General features: G+C 49.4%; 1 protein-coding gene across 6 annotated transcripts in view; it reads right to left on the reverse strand.

Annotated features, from left to right (window-relative positions):
- LOC138511191 (uncharacterized) overlaps positions 1-20,285 on the reverse strand; it is a 699,527-nt gene that overhangs the window by 125,377 nt on the left and 553,865 nt on the right. For all 6 annotated transcript variants that reach the window (XM_069626707.1, XM_069626706.1, XM_069626705.1 and 3 more), the window contains exons 4-5: positions 6,589-6,731; positions 779-871 (exon numbers count right to left, since the gene is read on the reverse strand). In XM_069626707.1, coding sequence (XP_069482808.1) covers positions 779-871; positions 6,589-6,731 — 236 coding nt within the window. The remainder of the gene's footprint in view (positions 1-778; positions 872-6,588; positions 6,732-20,285) is intronic.

A 20,285-nucleotide genomic window follows, 5' to 3' on the forward strand; every position in this document is an offset into this window, starting at 1 on the left:
CCAATGAGAGCCCGTGATTAGGGGGTTAGCGATAGAGGGACATACATTCAACTACATTGAGTGCGGCCAGTGCAAACGTAGAGATGTTATCCTTAGCATGTGGTTGCAGTAGGAAAATACACTTAAGACGGTAGATGCAACCAGAATAGATCTAACTTAAGACTGGAGACCCTTCGAGATAGCCGACTAGTTGAAGCCGGTATCTAGTCAATTCATCTAAACCCCTTCCATCTAATACCATTCCATCGAAATTTTTCCATCTAAAAAATGTCCATCTAGTGCATATTTTTGGGCGGTAAAGGGTTAATTTTTGTACCGTTGCATTTTAAAAGGTAAAAAACCGGGGTTTGAGGGGAAGGGGCCCAAAAAAAAAATTATCTTCAGATGGACATTTTTTAAATGGAAAAATTTCGATGGAATGGCATTAGATGCAATGGTTTTAGATGAAATGACCATAAACAGTTGAACCCACACCCAACTATGGTTGAATCCCATATCACCATAGAGCTATGGACGCCTCAATAGGCTTTGCTGCTGTTGTTTGGTTTAGGAGAGAGGAAGGCTTTCGAGAGTTATCGACGCATGACAAGAACAGATAGGAGAACGTTTTTGAATAAGTGAGAGGTTGGGTAAATATTGGCACAGGATATCACCGGAAATATTGCACTTATATGTGGGGATGTATTGATTGGGTTTCACAGAATGGCAAATGTCTCACTTGGACACCAATGCGTTCCCACTTCTCTCTAACCCTGTCCAGAAAGAGCCCTTGGCTTACCTCGATGAAGGCTCCTAAGACGGCCAGGCCCCCGGGCTTATCCATCGCTTCCTTGATGTTGCTGTACTCGCTGGAGTAGTAAACCATATGGATCTGGAAAGAGAGACAACACTGAGTCACTAGGAGGTTCATGCTAGAGGTGTGCGAAATGAGGGGCTTTCAATCAGTGGACCCATGCCACACACAAACCAACATTAGCATTTGCACACACCTCACTAAACATACAGTCAGATCATCTAAAGCTCTCCAATGAGACATATGGTGACACAACTCATTAAGCTCCCAGAACAATCACACCTCATCACTGTTGGTATACGAACATTAACACCAGATGAAAAATACCACCAGACCCCCCACATCCAATCAGACCAGCCACCACAACAACCACACCTCATCATTCTTAGCATCTGAAACATAACACCAGGGGAAGTTTACCACCAGATCCCCCACATCCAATCAGACCAGCCATCGGAACAACCACACCTCATCATTCTTAGCATCAGAACCATAACACCAGAGGAAGTTTACCACCAGAACTCCCACGTCCAATCAGACCAGCCACCAGAACAACCACACCTCATCATTCTTAGCATCAGATCATTAACACCAGGTCAAATTTACCACCATAACCCCCACATACAATCAGACCAGCCATCGGAACAATCACACCTTATCATTCTTAGCACCAGAGCTTTAACACCACAAGAATTATACCACCAGAACTCCCACATCCAATCAGACCAGCCATCAGAACAATAACATCTAAGTTTTTTAGAACTGCCACCCGTCATTAAGCCTATCATCAGAAAAAACTATATCCTGTAATTTACTATCAGACAGCTCCCACCTTCTCAAACATACTTGCACAATTCCTCCTTTCCTCAAACTTTGCTTCAGAACATGTATGTCACCTCAAAAGCCCCCTGGGTATATCCCCTCCCTAAGAAACTCAACCACACCAACCTTCACATCATCATACTTGCAATCTATCATTGGAACTGCCACACCTCGCCAAACATAACCTGAGAACATCCACGCTTCATTAACAACACCATTAGAGCAAACACCAATGACCTCATCTCCTACTAGGACACCCAAACCTCGCCAAACATAACCTGAGAACATGCACGCTTCATTAAAAACACCATTAGAGCAAACACAAATGACCTAATCTCCTACTAGGACACCCAAACCTCGCCAAACATAACCTGAGAACATGCACGCTTCATTAAAAACACCATTAGAGCAAACACTAATGACCTCATCTCCTACTAGGACAGCCAACCTCGCCAAACATAACCTGAGAACATCCACGCTTCATTAAAAACACCATTAGAGCAAACACCAATGACCTCATCTCCTACTAGGACACCCACACCTCGTCAAACTAACAATTCGAATTTTCACATACTAGCAAATTTACCATTAGTACATCCACACATCACCTAGCGTACTATTAGTGCACGCTGACCCTACCAAGTTAGACACTAGTGCACTCCAAACCCACCAAATTAAGACACAGAAATGCACACAAAGTCAAACTTCCCACAGAAATAATGACAGCTGATCACATGTACCTCAATAACACCAACACCTAGTTGGTCAAGCAACAACATGTCACTACACAAACCTGAACATAAAATCCAGACCCAAACATGCCTGATATCTCATCAGAAATAAAATCATAGCACTTTACTGTACATAACTGCACCCACACTTCCCCAAGAAAACCACCAGAACACCCACATCTCTAAACAACCAAACCCACAACAGATGCATCATTGCGTTGGAAGACCCATGCACCCCAACAAAGCAAGAATCTCGACATCCACAACGCCTGAAGCTCACCTTCACAATACCTTCACCGCACCAAATTGACCATCTACATTTTCAAAATCAATCAGAAATGTACACCTGCTAGTACTTATCTGAGTAATGCATTTCTGCCCCACTGCGGGCATCAGAGCGGGATAAAAAAGACACAGAGAAAAGGCTGAAGTGCCAAAGCGTATGATCTATCTCTGCATATTAGGAAGAGGTGGTGCTGCAAATGATCCTGCCTACCACGCCACATGTTGGGTTGCAACTGGTGACAGTGAAAAGGTGTGAAGAAATCTGGTCCGCAATAATGAATACACTTATTTAAGCAGCAAACCCCGAGCTGGAAGGCCATTACCATTTCAGGTAATGCAGGGGGGCCCATGGTTACAGGCCCGAGCAAAGCATTACCGGACATGGTAATGGCCCCCCGGTCAGGAGTATTTTGCTATTAGTATGCCGGCACATTTTACCGGAATACTAATAGTTTGCAAGTTGTGAAATTTCATAACTTACCAAAATAAAAACTTATAAAAAGTTGGCCAACATGGATCGGGGAGAAGAGACTATACATAGTAGTCTCTTCTCCCTTTCCATGGCGGCCTTGCAGCCATGGAGCTGCACCGGGAATACTACTGTTCCCGGCGCGGCCAATGTACAAGGAAGGAGAAGATTAGTCGGGTAGAGGGGCCGGCGGGGCCTTATTCTGGGGAAAAGGGTGGTTGGGGTGGTGCTGGTGTTTCGACTGGCTCGAAAATGTCGTTGAGTCAGACGCTGGTAAATGCTCGTCGATGCACTCCTCCTAGCTTCCTCACTGGGCCTGTGCCGTCCTTTAAGGCAGGTGGCCCAAAGCTAAGGAGAGTATTGCAGGCAACTGCCTTGTCCTTGGTTTGGCCCAGAGACTCTCTGGCACTTCCCACCTAGGAAGCTTGCTGCAGAGCCCGGCAGGGCATGCTGAGTGCTGGCTGAGTACCGGTTCTGGTGCTGCTGAAGGGACCCCTGGATTCAGTATCTCCCTCTGTTCCCAGTGAGATGTTTAGGGGAGGGGTCTTGCATCCCTCTTTGGAAAACCTAGCCTTGCTTCACTGGTGCCACGGTCCGAATTAGTTCTTCTTGTTACTTCTTGCAAAGTCTTCAGATGATCTGCCAAAAGAGGGGCTCTGCCCTCTTTTAAAGCCAAATGGGCCACAGTGATTGATGCAGGATAAGCCCACCTTAATGAACCAATCCTGGGTCCCCACCAACAATCTCCTGTATGCAAGAGGTCATAACCAGAGTGCTTTGCAACAGAAAAGTTAAAGAGGTGAAACATGTAATACTCATCTTCCTGTCTGTTGTGGATTAAAGGGTCTCGCTTGTTAATTGAGCTCTCTGTGGTTCTTGATTAAAGCGACAGGTCTCCCTTGAAGCTGTGGCGAGAGCAGACTTTCTGTCACCATAAAATCACATACTCACTGAATGGGTTGCCCCTGCCGGGATGACTACTGTAAAACCAAAGTTCCAGAGATGACGGGTCACGGCCCTTGATACTGAGAGGCAGGAGTTGGCTTTAGGTTGACACAGTGCATATCAAAGGTTGTGGGAGACTCTGCTAATTAATGGGGCTGGTCATGGCCGGGGTAAAGTTTGGCCCTCCCCCTTCTGTCAGATCCCAACTAAGTATGACAGAGTGGAGTTTGCCTGTAGGCTGTGTCCACCCAGAGTACACAGATCTAAGTGCATGTTGTGTGGTGAGCATAGGAAAATGTGTGCGGATTAGCTCCACACATTTTCCGGAGGTTGATCTACCACCATTCAATTTCATTTAAATATTCTCAAAAGCTCAGGCGAGTGCACACCCACCGTGCGGATGGTCGTATTCCTCACAGTGACCCGTGTAGACTAGCGATCATGGCGTATGCAATGCAAGCTGCGCTTGTAATGGTGATGGAGGTGTGTAAATATTTCCCCTAAATACTTGAGTGTGAATTAGCAACGCTCTCCCACTGAGAATTTCTTTAAATAAGCGGTTATAATGGTGCATTATACAGCACACTTTTGTAATAAAAAGTGGGTAAAACTAGAAATGGCAATCGGTTTTGTAGGGTAACACATGAAAAAATGCAGTAGCCAGCAAGGCACTGGCACATGACAGCATTTTGCAACGCATTCTCATGAGGCCTTCACCACCATAGGTGCCAGTATAAGGCCAGTCCAAGCTGCCTGTGCATAATGATGCCAGTATTCCCACACACACTCAGGTCTGCTTTGCCATAATGCCAGTAACGTCACTGTTGAAAGCAAGTCAATGTTGGCTGTGCCACTCTATGGCCTGACCAGTATGCCCAAGGAAGAACACCTTCAAGAATGCTATAATGCCACTATAAGAAAACATGTCCACATCATGTATGCCAGGATATGCCTTATCCCCACATAAGAACACACTCATGTTTGCATTGCCCAAAATGGCAGCAATGCCAATGTAAGAAAACATGTCCATGCTGGCTGCACCACTGTATGGACTTAAGCCCCAGAAAAGAACACACTCAAGTGTTCTCTGCCTATAATCACACACACATAATCACACACACTCACATACAAACATGCAAACATTCTCTCACACCACACACACACACACACACACACAAAACCGCACACACAAAGGCGTACACACGACGCTTTGCATGCACTTGCATACACACACACACACAAAACCAGACACACACACACACCTTCCCCTTACCTGGCCTTTCTCACTCTGCCCTGAGCTCCAGGCTTCCTCGTTCATCCCCCCTGTGCTGCCTGCAGGCAGCTACCAGTAAGTAGGGGGAAGTGTCACTCAAACACCTCTCCCTGAGTCCCGATCCCTGCCACGCGGGCCGAGCACTCGAGGGAGTACTGGGGTGTTTTGCCTGCCCAGCTTCCTGTCCCCGCCCTGTCACCCACTATGGATGAACTGCCACTGGCGACGATGCCACACCCACCCACAAAATATCCTGCACGGCCCACGTTTACCATCGGAATACACTTCTCAGAATGACTAGAATGGCCCACAATTCCCACCAGAATGCAGTTGCAGTGACAAGCAGACACCCACCCCCTGTGTGTCGAGCTGGCCCCGGCTGCCATGTCCCCCGCTGCCCCTTCATTCGCCCCAGTAGGAGAACCTGCCCGTGCCTTTAACTGCCAACACTAGTGTTAATAATTGCTGTTCAAGGTGTTGGAGCTGATGTTAAAGACCCTCACCTGGCTTAGCTTTTTCGCTTGGCCTCCGGGCCTTTAACGGCCATTATAACCTGCTCAGGCAGGATATTGGGCAATACCGAGCATTGCCACGTCTGGGAATATTCTGAGATTTGGAGATTCGAAAATATGCAGTGGCAGAAAGTATTCTCAGCGGTGGCAGTTGGGTTAATGCGCGTGCAGCTGTACAGCAAGAGGGGCGTCCACCTCCTTTCTTTATTAATTTGCATTTTTACTTTGACACCTTGTGCGGCGTCTGGACATCACTCCTTCGAGTACTGAGCCTCTGTCTGGGCTGAGCATGTATAGCTTAATCCCACTCTGTGAGGGCACCATACCTACATTTGCAGTGCCAATTCCTTCTCTAGGGTGGGCAAAGATTAATTGGGTATTTCTGTTTTCAAATGTTTATGTTATATAGCGCCTATACACAAATGAAACACATTGTGTATAGGCGCTATATAAATAAACTATCATATCATATGAAAAGAGCAAGGTTTTGCACTCTGAAGGATCTTTGACTATTGCACTGGGATCCATGTGGTCTTCGCCGCCTTGCGTGTGGTGGTTTTGCTCTGCGGCTCACCAGTCGCCCCGCATTTTCTCATGTAGCTAGTCTCAGCCTTCTCTGTTGCCCTGAGCTGAGCTGATGAACTTGGGCTCCACCTGTTGGCCAATCCATGGGTTTTAATGCTTCTTCCTTGGGGCTTGGCCCTACCCATCGTGACCAGTCACCTATGCCTTGGCTCCCCGATGGTGGAATACTTTACCTCGCCAGGGTAGTGCTCCCCGTCCACAGTGTGCTCGGAGCCCGGCTTCTGGGGTGAACCCCAGTGGAAGTGCAGCTGGGACGCTCTGTATTGCAGGGGTAGGCCTTGCACAATGGACAGGTCATCGGGCAGCCCCAGGACAACTGCAAAGAGTAAACGAGAGAAGTCAAGAGAGGGGAGAATAAAGTGGGCTCAGGCGGGAAGACTAGAATAAGAAACAAAATGGCGGCAAGCGTCAACGCACGGAGATGATACACAACGGCAGGTGAGCAATGAGAAACAAGATGGCGGCAAGCACTGGAGGCATGAAAGGTGGACAGCCAGGTTCAGGGGTCATCGCATGGAGATGACACACAACGGTAGGTGAGCAATGAGAAACAAGATGGCGGCAAGCACTGGAGGCATGAAAGGTGGACAGCCAGGTTCAGGGGTCATCGCATGGAGATGACACACAACGGTAGGTGAGCAATGAGAAACAAGATGGCGGCAAGCACTGGAGGCATGAAAGGTGGACAGCCAGGTTCAGGGGTTATCGGATGGAGATGACACACAACGGCAGGTGAGCAATGAGAAACAAGATGGCGGCAAGCACTGGAGGCATGAAAGGTGGACAGCCAGGTTTAGGGGTCATCAGATGGAGATGACACACAACGGCAGGTGAGCAATGAGAAACAAGATGGCGGAAAACGCTGGAGGCATGAAAGGTGGACAGCCAGGATCAGGGGTCATCGGATGGAGATGACACACAACGGCAGGTGAGCAATGAGAAACAAGATGGCGGCAAACGCTGGAGGCATGAAAGGTGGACAGCCAGGTTCAGGGATCATCGATGGAGATACACAACGGCAGGTGAGCAATGAGAAACAAGATGGCGGCAAACGCTGGAGGCATGAAAGGTGGACAGCCATTACCTCCACGTCCACTCTTCCTCGTCCCAGTACTTACTTCATGAGGCACCCGCCTCCGACACAGGACCTTCTTCTATTTCTTTAAATCCCTATAACTCCTCCCCCACATCCATGTCACTCAGTTTAAATTTTTCCTGCCTCCGGCAGGTTGGACTTTTTCTTCCCGGTGCGGGGCACTGGGGAGCACCGATTGCTGGCCCCCTGGGGGGGGCTGTGTGGCGGGGCCCTCGGCTCCCTCAGGTGCGGCACTGCTCCTGGGCCCCCTGCGGGGCTTGGGGTCACAGTTGAGCTGGATTGCCTCGCTCGGTTCTTTGCTGGGCTCCGGACCGCAGCGGGAGCATTGTGTCCCGGGTCCTGCATGTCCAGTTTCTTCCTTTTGATAGGTCAAATCTTTTTGTGGGCTGACAAGCATGCTGTTATATTGTGGCGCAGGCCTGTTTCAACGTCCTGTGATTTCCCTCTGGTGCAAGTGCAGTGACTGGCGGTTTTCCCTGGCTCCTCGTCTCTATCTTCTCGGAGGTGTATGGGACCGGTGGGGTTCGGCTTCCTGGGTAATGGGATCCGTCTGGAGGGGGTATCAGTTGCCGTTCCTGTCTCCTCCTGTCCAGGTTTGCATGGTTAGGACTTTGGTACCCAGCTCACGGTCCAAGTAGTTGGCCATGGGATCCGTTCTCTCCGAACGGTTGTTGTGGGTTACCGTCTTGCCCGTTCCTCTCCCTGTTCAGGGTCAAGTTTTCTACTTGCGGGTGTTCCTGGTCCCAATGCCTTCTAGGATGTGTCATCTGCTTATGGGTCTCAAGACCCTGCACTGCTTGTCCGGACGTCTGGGGAGAGCGTACTCTGGATGTTGTGCAGGGGGGGCGCTTGCTGGCTGTTCTGGGCTGGGTTCTCAGAAGGCAGTATGTCTCGACTCACCTGTTGCTGAAGTTACAGGGCACGTGGCGTCTTGCATGTTTTCCAGTTCCTTGAGCCTGTCTTCGGTTACGTCTCCTGGTGTCTTATACTCTCTCCCACTGGCTCCCGACATCTCGGCTTTCGTAGTTTTGTTTTCAGTGTCCCCAGCGCTGCGAGTGTCCCTGCTATGGTGGCGGGGGGTTTCAGGTCTACAGGCTGAGGTGTGCATGGTCCTTCCTCCTGTGACCTCTCCTACTACCAACACCAGCAGAAAGGGTATACATTGGGGGTCCTCTCAGCTCAAGGGTTGTGAGATCTGGGGAGAGCCGGTGATCATCCAATTGGCAAGAGTTGTGCCATTGTGCAAGCTCTGGTGTACTTCGAGGAGTTGCTGGACGGTCGGCGGTTTTTGGTCCGATCGGACAATACGACGGCCTTGGCATATGTGAACTGCAAAAGGGGTTCCGGCTGTTCCTTGAATGCTCTGGCAGCGCTGATAGGCACCTGGGAGGAATCTCATCTGGTGTATCTGCTGGCCTCACGGATCAGAAGGGTGGACAATGTTCAAGCGGATCTTCTCAGACGCCGGTTTTTACTCCTCTGCAGAACTGGTCCTGTTGGCCCAGGTCTTTGCGGTGACCTGTGTCAGATTAGGGTCCTTGGTTCTAGACCTGTTTGCATCCCCGGCCTCAGCAGAAGTTCCCCTCTTCTGCTCTCGGTTTCAGGTTGAGGGGATTGGGGGATGGACGCCCTCTCTGTACAGTGGCCTTGGGGTTTTCCTTTATGCCTTTCCGCCTATTCCCCTTCTGCCCCTGGTGGTTTGGCGCATCTGAGTGTCCAGGGTGACTGTGTTGTTGTTAGCTCTGTTCTGGTACCGCCGGAGTTGGCTCCCCTCTCTGTTGGAGCTTCGTTCCTAGGAACCTTGGCTGGTTCCGAGGTGGCCGTGTCCCCTTCAAGGGGATCTGCGGTTAGAATTCCACCGGATGCAATAGGCGGTGTGGCTATTGCTCAGTCTAGGTTGATATCTCAGGGGTTCTCAGATCCTGTAGTTGAGTCCAAATGGATGCTCTTAGACCCTCCACTCTGAAGGTGTTAGGCAGACATTGGGGCCATTTCCGAGACTGGTATGGGCAGTCTGGGATCCCTCCCCTGCGTTCTGGCCTCTGCTATCCTTCGGTTCCTCCAGGAGGGGTTTTGACAGGGGCCTGGCAGTTTTTCCAGGCTTTGCTCTCAGCGGGCCTCCATGAAATTCCTTTTGGGGGACTCTGACGGTCACTTGGATGGGGAGGTGTTGGTGGGGAAGTTGATCCAGGGTTTTTCTTCTTCCCTTCCTTGTGCTGATAAAGGGCTTTCCTTTTGGGATCTCCCTCTTGTATTACGGTTCCTTCATGGGCCTCCTTTTGAGCCCATTTCCGAGATTGATATCAAACATCTTACACTGAAATCTGCTTTTCTTATTGCCCTCACTTCTGCCCGTAGGCTTGGGGAGATTGGGGCTCTCTTATGTCACGCTCCTTTCCTGAGGGTGCAGCCAGACTCGGTGGTGCCGGGGTGTGGTCCGAAGTTTCTCCCTTCAGTTGTCTCTCGGGTTTCACACCTCTCAGGGTCTGGTTCTCCCTGACTTCTTTCATGATCCAAGAACGCCTGAGGAGGTGGCTCGGCTTAACATTGATGTCCGGCGGGACGCGTTGGAGTATTTGGCTTGGTTTGCCTTTTCCACCAATCTGATAGTCTTCTGATTGCTTGTGGTCTGGCTGGGGCTGGGCATAACGCATCTGTGGTTTCCATTTTCCGGTGGTTCCGGGTTGTGATCTCTAGGGCCTATGTGGCTTCTGGCCTGCCTGTGCCTGCGCACAATCAGGGGCGGTCTACCAGGGGTTTCGCGGCTTCCTGGCCCGATGTAAGGAGGGTTTTTCTCTGCAAGAGATTTGTATGGCTGCCGCCTTGGCTGGTCTAGGCATTTTCATCAACCGCTATGGGTTGAGTTTCTCCCACTCGGGGGTTGGTTCCTTCGTGGTTGGAGTTTTTGTCTGTGGGGATGTGATTTAAGAGTTATTGTGGGTGTGTTTTGCTGCACTGTTTTTGGCTCTGTCTCATTGGGACCTTTTCCCCGTTGATGCTTTGGTATACCTCATGAAGTAAGTACTGGGACGAGGAAGAGTGGACGTGGAGGTAATGCTCTGATTACTTACCGGTAATCTTCATTACTCCTAGTCCTACTCTTCCTCGTCACAGTACTGACGACCCTCCTCACCCTCCCTGCGGGGAAGGTCCCATGCTCCGGCTTGGTAATATGAAACTGAGTGACATGGATGTGGGGGAGGAGTTATAGGGATTTAAAGAAATAGAAGAAGGTCCTGTGTCGGAGGCGGGTGCCTCATGAAGTAAGTACTGTGACGAGGAAGAGTAGGACTAGGAGTAATGAAGATTACCGGTAAGTAATCAGAGCAGGTTCAGGGATCATCGGATGGAGATGATACACAACGGCAGGTGAGCAATGAGAAACAAGATGGCGGCAAACGCTGGAGGCATGAAAGGTGGACAGCCAGGTTCAGGGGTCATCGGATGGAGTTGATACACAATGGCAGGTGAGCAATGAGAAGGGTCAAGCAAGCAAAAGGACAGAGATTAACTAAAAGAAAGTGCACAGCATACAATACATTAAGCATTATGGCTATGTTTCATAAGTTAAGGATTAAAACGGTGGTCACTGGGTCTGGAATATGTGGAGGGGACACATGAGGCACACATCAGACCTTGTGACCACAAATGGGTGTGTGTGGAGAAGACACAAGCACATACCTGCGCTCCTGAAAAGCCACCACTACCAAAGTAACATCATTGCCCAGCTCAATCTAGAAAAGTAACAATAATCAAATATCAGGGGGGGGGCTAAGAACCCAACCAATAAAGAAAAGAAGGCTGGGGTTGAAAAGCACCCACTCAATGGCTATACATAAAAGAGCTCCGGGCAGTGCTCTCCAAATGCCTTCATGATTGCTGACTTCAGTCTAAACATGGCACTACCCTTCACCCACACAGCTAGGTGTGTACGTGCAAGAGGCCCATGCCACATAAGGTATGGGCCTTGTACAGTGCGAGAGACCAGCATCCAACAGCGCTGAAGAAGGCCTCCAGTAGGGCCATCGGTTTACAGCCTGCTGCTCTTCAGCTCTCTAGGCCTACAACTCCCATCAGCCCCGGGCCAGCACAACCAATCAAGTGGGTTCCTGCAAGTCCCAGGCTGAAACACCTGGAGAGATGCTGTACATTGTTTATGACAGTAGGAGTTAATTCTTTCACAAGATATGTTGTTGGTACTCTGAGGGGAGGGGAGTAGGCCGGGGCGGGATGGCGGGCACTGCAACTGGCATCTGGAAAGCAATTCAGCAAACAACCGGCTTATAAGTGGTTCTAAACAAGCAGGACGATGCAGGATCTTCAAGCTCATTACCATGAAGGGATCTGCTGTGGCCTACAGCCAGCAGCGGACCCTAGCAGAGGCGTGGTCCTGGGCATGGTCTTGCAGAGGCGTGGGCGTGGTCTTGGGTGAATGGCATGCCTGCAGAGGCGTGGTCCTGGGCGTGGTCCTGGGTGAATGACATGCCTGCAGAGGCAAGGTCTTGGGCGTGGTCCTGGGTGAATGACATGCCTGCCGAGGCTTGGTCCTGGGCGTGGTCCTGCAGAGGAGTGGTCCTGGGTGAATGACATGCCTGCAGAGGCGTGGTCTTGGGCATGGTCCTGGGTGAATGACATGTCTGCAGAGATGTGGTCCTGGGTGAATGACATACCTGCAGAGGCGTGGTCTTGGGCGTGGTCCTGGGTGAATGACATACCTGCAGAGGCGTGGTCCTGGGTGAATGATATGCCTGCAGAGGCGTGGTCCTGTGTGAATGACATGCCTGCAGAGGCGTGGTCCTGGGTCAATGATATGCCTACAGAGGCGTGGTCCTGGGCGTGGTCTGGGTGAATGACATGCCTGCAGAGGTGTGGTCCTGGGCGTGGTCCTGGGTGAATGACATGCCTGCAAAGGCGTGGTCCTGGGTATGGTCTGCCAGAGGTGTGGTCCTGCAGAGGCGCGGTCCTGGGCGTGGTCCAGGGTGAATGACATGCCTGCAGAGGCGTGGTCCTGGACGTGGTCCTGGGTGAATGACATGCCTGCAGAGGCGTGGTCCTGGACGTGGTCCTGGGTGAATGACATGCCTGCAAAGGCGTGGTCCTGGGTATGGTCTGCCAGAGGTGTGGTCCTGCAGAGGCGTGGTCCTGGACATGGTCCTGGGTGAATGACATGCTTGCAGAGGCGTGGTCCTGGGCGTGGTCCTGGGTGAATGACATGCCTGCAGAGGCGTGGTCCTGGACGTGGTCCTGGGTGAATGACATGCCTGCAGAGGCGTGGTCTTGGGCGTGGTACTGGGTGAATGACATGCCTCTCAGGCAGCAAATGGCCGGTGGGTATTGGAGGTTCCTGCACTTTGAGCAGTGCTTCACGCCAGGAGCAGTGGCAGTCTTGGGAGCTGGAGCAGAGTGAGTGCCGCTGCCAGTCAGCGGAGAGGGTCCCTAAGGACACAGTGGATTCGCCTCACTCCCTGCCGTGGCACTGGCATAGAGGAAGCATGGCCCAGTTTAGCATCGAGAAGGTCCAGGATAGCCCAGCAATGTCATGATTGTAAGGTGTTCCATTGCTTCCCGAAGCTCGGTCCGCGCTCAATAAATACATTAATAATAATAATTATAATAATAATAATAATAATAAACAATGAGAAAAGCCTCACGAGCCAGGCTGTTTCTCAGACCCAGCCTCAAAAATCTGTATCTGAAGTTCATGGTCCCTCGAGACTGCGGTGGAGTGATGCCATCCCACCTTGCCACTCTGTTCTCACCACAAGCCATGGCGTGGGCTAGTGCCACTCTGTGCCCACCACAAGGTGCGGCGTGGGCTAGTGCCACTCTGTTCCCACCACAAGGCCTGGCGTGGGCTAGTGCCACTCGGTTGCTACCACAAGGCGCGCCGTGGGCTAGTGCCACTCGTTTCTCACCACAAGGCGCGGTGTGGGCTAGAGCCACTCGGTTGCTACCACAAGGCGCGGCGTGGCCTAGAGCCACTCTGTTCCCACCACAAGGCATGGCGTGGGCTAGTGCCACTCTGTTCCCACCATAAGGCGCGGCGTGGGCTAGTGCCACTCGTTTCTCACCACAAGGTGCGGTGTGGGCTAGAGCCACTTGGTTGCCACCACAAGGCACGGCGTCGGCTAGAGCCACTCTGTTCCCACCACAAGGCGCGGTGTGGGCTAGTGCCACTCGTTTCTCACCACAAGGCGCGGTGTGGGCTAGAGCCCCTCGGTTGCTACCACAAGGCGCGGCGTGGCCTAGTGCCACTCTGTTCCCACCACAAGGCATGGCGTGGGCTAGTGCCACTCTGTTCCCACCACAAGGCACAGCGTGGGCTAGTGCCACTCGTTTCTCACCACAAGGCGCGGTGTGGGCTAGAGCCACTTTGTTGCCACCACAAGGCACGGCGTAGGCTAGAGCCACTCTGTTCCCACCACAAGGCGCGGTGTGGGCTACAGCCACTCTGTTCCCACCACAAGGCGTGGTGTGGGCTAGAGCCACTCGGTTGCTACCACAAGGCGCGGCGTGGGCTAGTGCCACTCGTTTCTCACCACAAGGCACGGTGTGGGCTAGTGCCACTCTGTTCCCACCACAAGGCACGGCGTAGGCTAGAGCCACTCTGTTCCCACCACAAGGCGCGGTGTGGGCTAGAGCCACTCTGTTCCCACCACAAGGCGTGGTGTGGGCTCGAGCCACTCGGTTGCTACCACAAGGCGCAGCGTGGGCTAGAGCCATTCTGTTCCCACCACAAGGCGCGGCGTGGGCTAGTGCCACTCTGTTCCCACCACAAGGTGCGGCGTGGGCTAGTGCCACTCGTTTCTCACCACAAGGCGCGGTGTGGGCTAGAGCCACTCGGTTGCTACCACAAGGCGCAGCGTGGCCTAGAGCCACTTTGTTCCCACCACAAGGCGTGGCGTGGGCAAGTGCCACTCTGCTTCCACCACAAGGCGCGGTGTGGGCTAGAGCCACTCGGTTGCTACCACAAGGCGTGGCGTGGCCTAGAGCCACTCTGTTCCCACCACAAGGCGCGGCGTGGGCTAGTGCCACTCTGCTCCCACCACAAGCCGCGGCATGGGCTAGAACCTCCATGTTGTGACCTAACCATGTTGTCTTTTGTGCACTCAAGGCATCGGGGAAGAGGAGTGCCGCTTGGCTCCACTTTCCATCCACCAAGGAATCTTAGGATTAACATTGAGCGATGGCAGTCATTTAACTGGTACCCGATTGGGCCACAGTCTTCCGGGGGCCGCTATAGAACGGTGCCTGCTATTGTGGACCGGGTGCTCCATAGACAGGAGAGGGGGGCAGCTATGGGGTCAACATATACTAGTAATGAGTCATCAGACTGACAGGTTGTGTGCCATCAAGAGACAGATGACGCTTCACTCTCACACCCTTTGATCTCACAAATAGACAAGTTATGCACTGCTGGATTAATCCCTCTAAAGGACCTACCTGCAGTTGGCATGGGCCTTGAACTTCGGGGGTGTCCGAGAACAATTGCCCCTATGTTAGCAGTCTCAGCTTAATGCAATCACTTATTTAGGCCAGTTGCTTTGCAGCATTCACATAACAGGCTGCCTTTGTTTGAGACATCAGGTCATCCACTCCCTCTGGCCTTGCATTATCCACCAGAGCTCTAGTTCTTAGCTTGATGCCAAAGAAAGTGTAATATTTTTGTAAGTGCTCGATTAGTGTTTCAGTCCCCTTCCTTGCTGGATGCCTTTCTTTGTTCTGCCTGCAGAGGCCAATAAACCTGTCCTGTGATATTCTGAAACTACTTGCCACTTCCCTTCTCGCTTTACCTGGCTTTTTCCACAAAAATAAGTAGCAAGAGGGGACGGGGGGTTGATGGTGTGCAGATATATCCCCTAACGAAACAGTCTTCATAAACTCAAGGCTGTGTCACCTTAGATGGTTTTGTAGCATACCGTACAATCCAGTGAGGTATGATCTTAGCCCGCATGACCCCAGTAAGGGAAAAGTCTGGAATTGAACATTGTAGGTACTGCCCTAGCATAGTGCTTCATTAAAGGATAGTTCCGGGACTTTTTTTTATTGTCCCTACGGTTCGGCCATGTGTTTTTAAGCATAACTCGGTAGATCGTAGAAAACTTTCCTATGGACCTTACCCGACTTTTCGTCCATTAACGCACTCGAAATAAGCTGCCATTTTCTGATAATCCTATCACTTTCCGCATCGCCCTGGCTCACCTGCTTTTGCGGCACTAAATCAAATCCCCCACCCCTGAAACAGACTTTATCAAAACATTCATATTCCCCGCCTCTATCCGTGACGTGACTGAGCTGCGTAGGCACACGCGCCCAGGCGTCTTCTACGCGACTCCACACAGAACCCGGAAATCAACACAGATGAGCTCACACAACACAGCGCGCCACAATTGGGAATATGAAACTGTACTTTTAAATCAAACCGCAAGATTGTAAATTTGGTAAAGTACATTTATTTGACATCAAATGTTTTGAGAATATTCAGCGATTTGCATTTTTATTTGCTCTCGATCCAAAATAGTTCGTCTTGAGGCAAGCGATGTTCGTGTGCAGTACACAGGGTGTTGGTTTATGATAAAATAAGCTCTTCGGTCGCACTGATAATCGCATGGCTGTTCCAACAACGAGGCACTAGGCCACCACAACGGTCTGTATGTTGCATCTAGCCGTTAGTACCGCGTAAGGGCATACTTGTACTTGGCGATCGTCCCATAAAATGGTCAGGGTGGTAACGTTGTTCACGCAGAGAAGCAACTGGCGGTTAAAAAACCCATCCGCCGGTGTCTGGTACTCGTGACACATGCAATAATGAATGATGTACCTGTTTGAAAAACATAAAAAATGAAATTAGTCTCACCATCAGATCTTTATTAAAATTATTCATTTTATATATTAGGTCGGGAAATTATTTCATAGCTAGGACAGTGCAACTGGGTATTATACGTCAAGGGGGGGCTGTAGGATACTGAGACAGTCCCCCAGTGCAGGGGTTGACAGGGAGGCAGTGCAGGTGGAGAGTGGAAGGGCCCAGGACCAAGGTCGCAGACAGTGGACCAGTTGTAGCAGGAAGCAGAAGCAAAGAGGAAGGTTTTGAGGTGCTTCCGTAAAAGGAGATGGTTCTCCTCAAGATAGTGCGCGGTACAAAACAATATGCCACATAGAACGAACAAGTACAACTTAACCCGTCTTTAAAGCTACTGTATAGTAATTAAATTGCGGTATAAACTCATCTAAAGAGTTACTTACATTATATTTGCATTTTCCATTGTGTCTGTGCGTAGGGCAGCCCCGAAATACCACTCCTTCTATGCCGACGCTATTTCTTCTAATGAACGAACATTAAATGGCTTTCGTTTCTGAAATTTTATTCATTATCGTTTCTTACGTTATTGCACCACACCCCCAAAAAGAAGTCTTTCGGGATGGTCCCGGCCTGTCAAGGTCAAATAACAATAGAACCTTATACTGAGTCGTGGGCCATTCCGGCACCCGAACAAAAAATCAAAGCAGCTGACCTTCACTTTGAATGAGCACACATTCCTAGTTAGCTACATTCAGTGTAAGGCCATCTCACAGGACTTGAAATTCACACTCCATCTTTGCATTTTGTCTGCGTGCTTTGCAGCCCCAGAGAACCATAAATACGGAGACATTCTATATTTTTTGAAAAATGATTTATATTACTGTTTGGTTTAATTTAATGCGCAAATGAACAAGGTTGGATAGACACATTGCATGTACACTGAGCAATCACTTTTATTTACACATTACATAGATACACATATTCAATGGGCCTGCGACATGAGGAGACTCGAGAGAACAGACAATCAAATTACAATCATTTAAACCGTGATGTGTATTTCTCAATGAGCTCTTCTTTAGGTGGACATGGAACACAGGCAATGTTGGGTGGCAATGCAGTTGTCCCCTGCACAGGTTCGTTCACAACTCCATTTATGTGCCTATCTAGGACGTCAACAATAAGTCTTTCAATAAACTCATATTGCATATCCTCAAACACTGGTTTGATCACCCATTGTTTACTTCTTTTAGTGAAGGCCTTATTGTAGCGAAGCGTCCCTAAAGTTCCGGTCGTCCTACTTTGTTGAGGGCCAACATTATGGTTATGTGCCAAGACCGCTAGAAGAGTCCGATTTATTATGCCCTCCATGCCAAAATGCAATCGTTTTGGCCTGTACTTTAGGCACATATTGTGGAACACCTCCAAATCTCCTGTGTGGCAGAATTCCGTGAGTCCCCTCAAATCTCTTGTTATAGTTTTATCAAATACAATCTTTTCAATGGCTTTGTGAGTGGGTGTTGAAGGAATCAACCACTTCTTCTTCCGTGCCTCCTCTGTGGACAAATGGCCATGTTCACAATTGTGGAAATGTTGGTTTGTGTTCCAACGGTGAACGTTGGTACAGTGTAGCATTACTGACCGCCATTTTTCCAGTAGAATTTCCAACGACCCTCCACATGTTTTTGAGCTCCACCAAAGATGGTTGCTGATTGACTTGGACCACTGTGAAATACCTTGCATATCTTTTTTTTTACCTGCAGCCGACATTTTTTTATTGATTGTTTTTGCAAGATGCCAAACGTCAAATTGGTGATTTATATTTTTGTACTCTTCTCTCATTGTCTTGGCAATTGAAACGTGTCTGTCCGTGGCTATCAGGTCGATCACCATTCCCCGCGATTGTAGTTCTTGCAATGATGCTACAAAGCCAACTTTCTCCATGGCCACTGAGGATGTGCTTTGTGACACCTGCACGGCCACCGAACTCACAATTTTCTTACTTTCCACGTCCTGAAAGTGGTAGGCGCAGTACTTGGCTGAAAATCCTGGGCTGTCGCACTGTCCATCACCGGCTAGCCTGAACCGTTTGCCCGCAAATGTACTATCAATAGACATTTTTTCCATTCTCCAAGCTTCGCTAATGGCTGGAAATAGATAATCGGTTTGGTATTTGTAGAACTGAGTTTTCGCAATGAAATGGATTCCCACAAACTGAAAGAAAGACTCTAACTTTTTAAAACTTGAACCACTAAAAAGTGCAGCCGCTGCACAAAGTAGATTGCCTGCTGGCAGTTGCCCCAGCATGGGTTGTGCAGACCATGAGAAAGGATGATATTTTGTACAGGTGGCATGTATTTTAAGGTTAGTGCCTCGAATTGCACGAGTCACATTAATCAATGGCTCCCCACATACTTCCCCACCAACCGAATGCCCACATTTCATCCGAATAATAATATCAATCAAACAACTATCGAATACAATGAATTTGGCCTCTTTCCTTATACTGTCACTCTGCATCCCAGCTGGTTCGGCCTGTAACGTTGAGGACATGTCACTCACATGAAAGGTAGAATCTCTGATATCGTCTTCCGCTATGTTCAGTGATATTGATGGTGTTTCATTGTCGTCCACTTCATTCTCTTCCATTGCAACATCTGTTCCTTCTCCGGCGATGGGTGAATAAGACAATTTCTTCAACTTTCTCGCGGTCTTAGTTTTTGCGGGTGTGGATTCTGTGAATTGATCTCCGACTGCATCCGAACTACCAGGAGGACATTCACTATCAATGGCTGGATGTGGTATAGCTCCATTGTCAATCACTTCATATTCTTCCCATTGGCACGATGCATCTCCAGTCTCAAGTCCCTGCCAAAAGGTTTGACAAGCAACATCTCTCGTTCGCTTCACTGTCTGTGTAGATCTAGTTCGTACACCCACTCGCAACTAGAGGACAGATTGGAAAAGGGATGTTCAGTTTAAACACAACTTACAGTATTGAACTATTAACAGTGAAAAACAACATAATATAGTGACCAGGACACTAACCTTCTTTTGCTTTCTTTTCTTTGAAACTTTCTTGCCTCGAACTTCAACATCAGGACGCTGTTGCTCTGACTCGTGTGTGCATGTCTCCACTTCCTCTTGCGCTGCAACGACTATATTTTCATGATAAGCACATCCGTCACGCACTGACGCTCCATCGACTCCCTGAAACATAGAACTTTCATTAGTATGTATAATAATATCGAAAACACAAAATGTACTTGGGGACCAATACCCACGTACATCTCAATAGCAAAACACGAATGAACGCTTTGTGTAGAACATTCAAACGACAATTATTCACGTATAGTTGATCTAGTTAGATGGAACTGTCAAGATCCATACCTCGGGCTCCTCATAGACTTCCATTGATGATATTATTGAAGATGATGCTTCAGTAACTCCCTGAAACACAGTAATTGCATTAGTATGGTTTTCTATTTTGATAAAAAGAACAGAAACTTTGTGCAGGCGTCAACGGCTCATCTAAATAGACCTGCACAAATGATCAGTTGTCTAAAATAAATAATGGATATCTAAATATGATTCGATTTGCTCGATCGTTGGAAGTGTCACCACCCAGAGATCTGCATCAACTACTAGGGGTGATGTTCTTGTAGAAGAAGCTCCGTCATCTCCCTGAAACATAGTACTTGCGTTAATAAAGAAGGAAGTATAGCGGATGTAATCACGTCATATGATTTCGCTTGATCGAACTGTCAGTATCCATACCTCGAAATGCATAAGAACATCAAGGGACGATGTAACTGCGGTGCACACTTCTGCAAGCTGGTGCGCCGACCCGTAACTGCATGCTCCCCCTTCTTCTTGGACTAATGCTCCATCGACTCCCTGAAACATAGGACTTTCATTAGTAATGAACACAATATTGAAAAAAGAAGACACATAGGAGGGCGACGACAGAAGGA

This window comes from Ambystoma mexicanum, chromosome 6p, assembly GCF_040938575.1.
Source record: "Ambystoma mexicanum isolate Mex_15411 chromosome 6p, UKY_AmexF1_1, whole genome shotgun sequence".
Lineage (NCBI taxonomy): Eukaryota > Metazoa > Chordata > Amphibia > Caudata > Ambystomatidae > Ambystoma > Ambystoma mexicanum.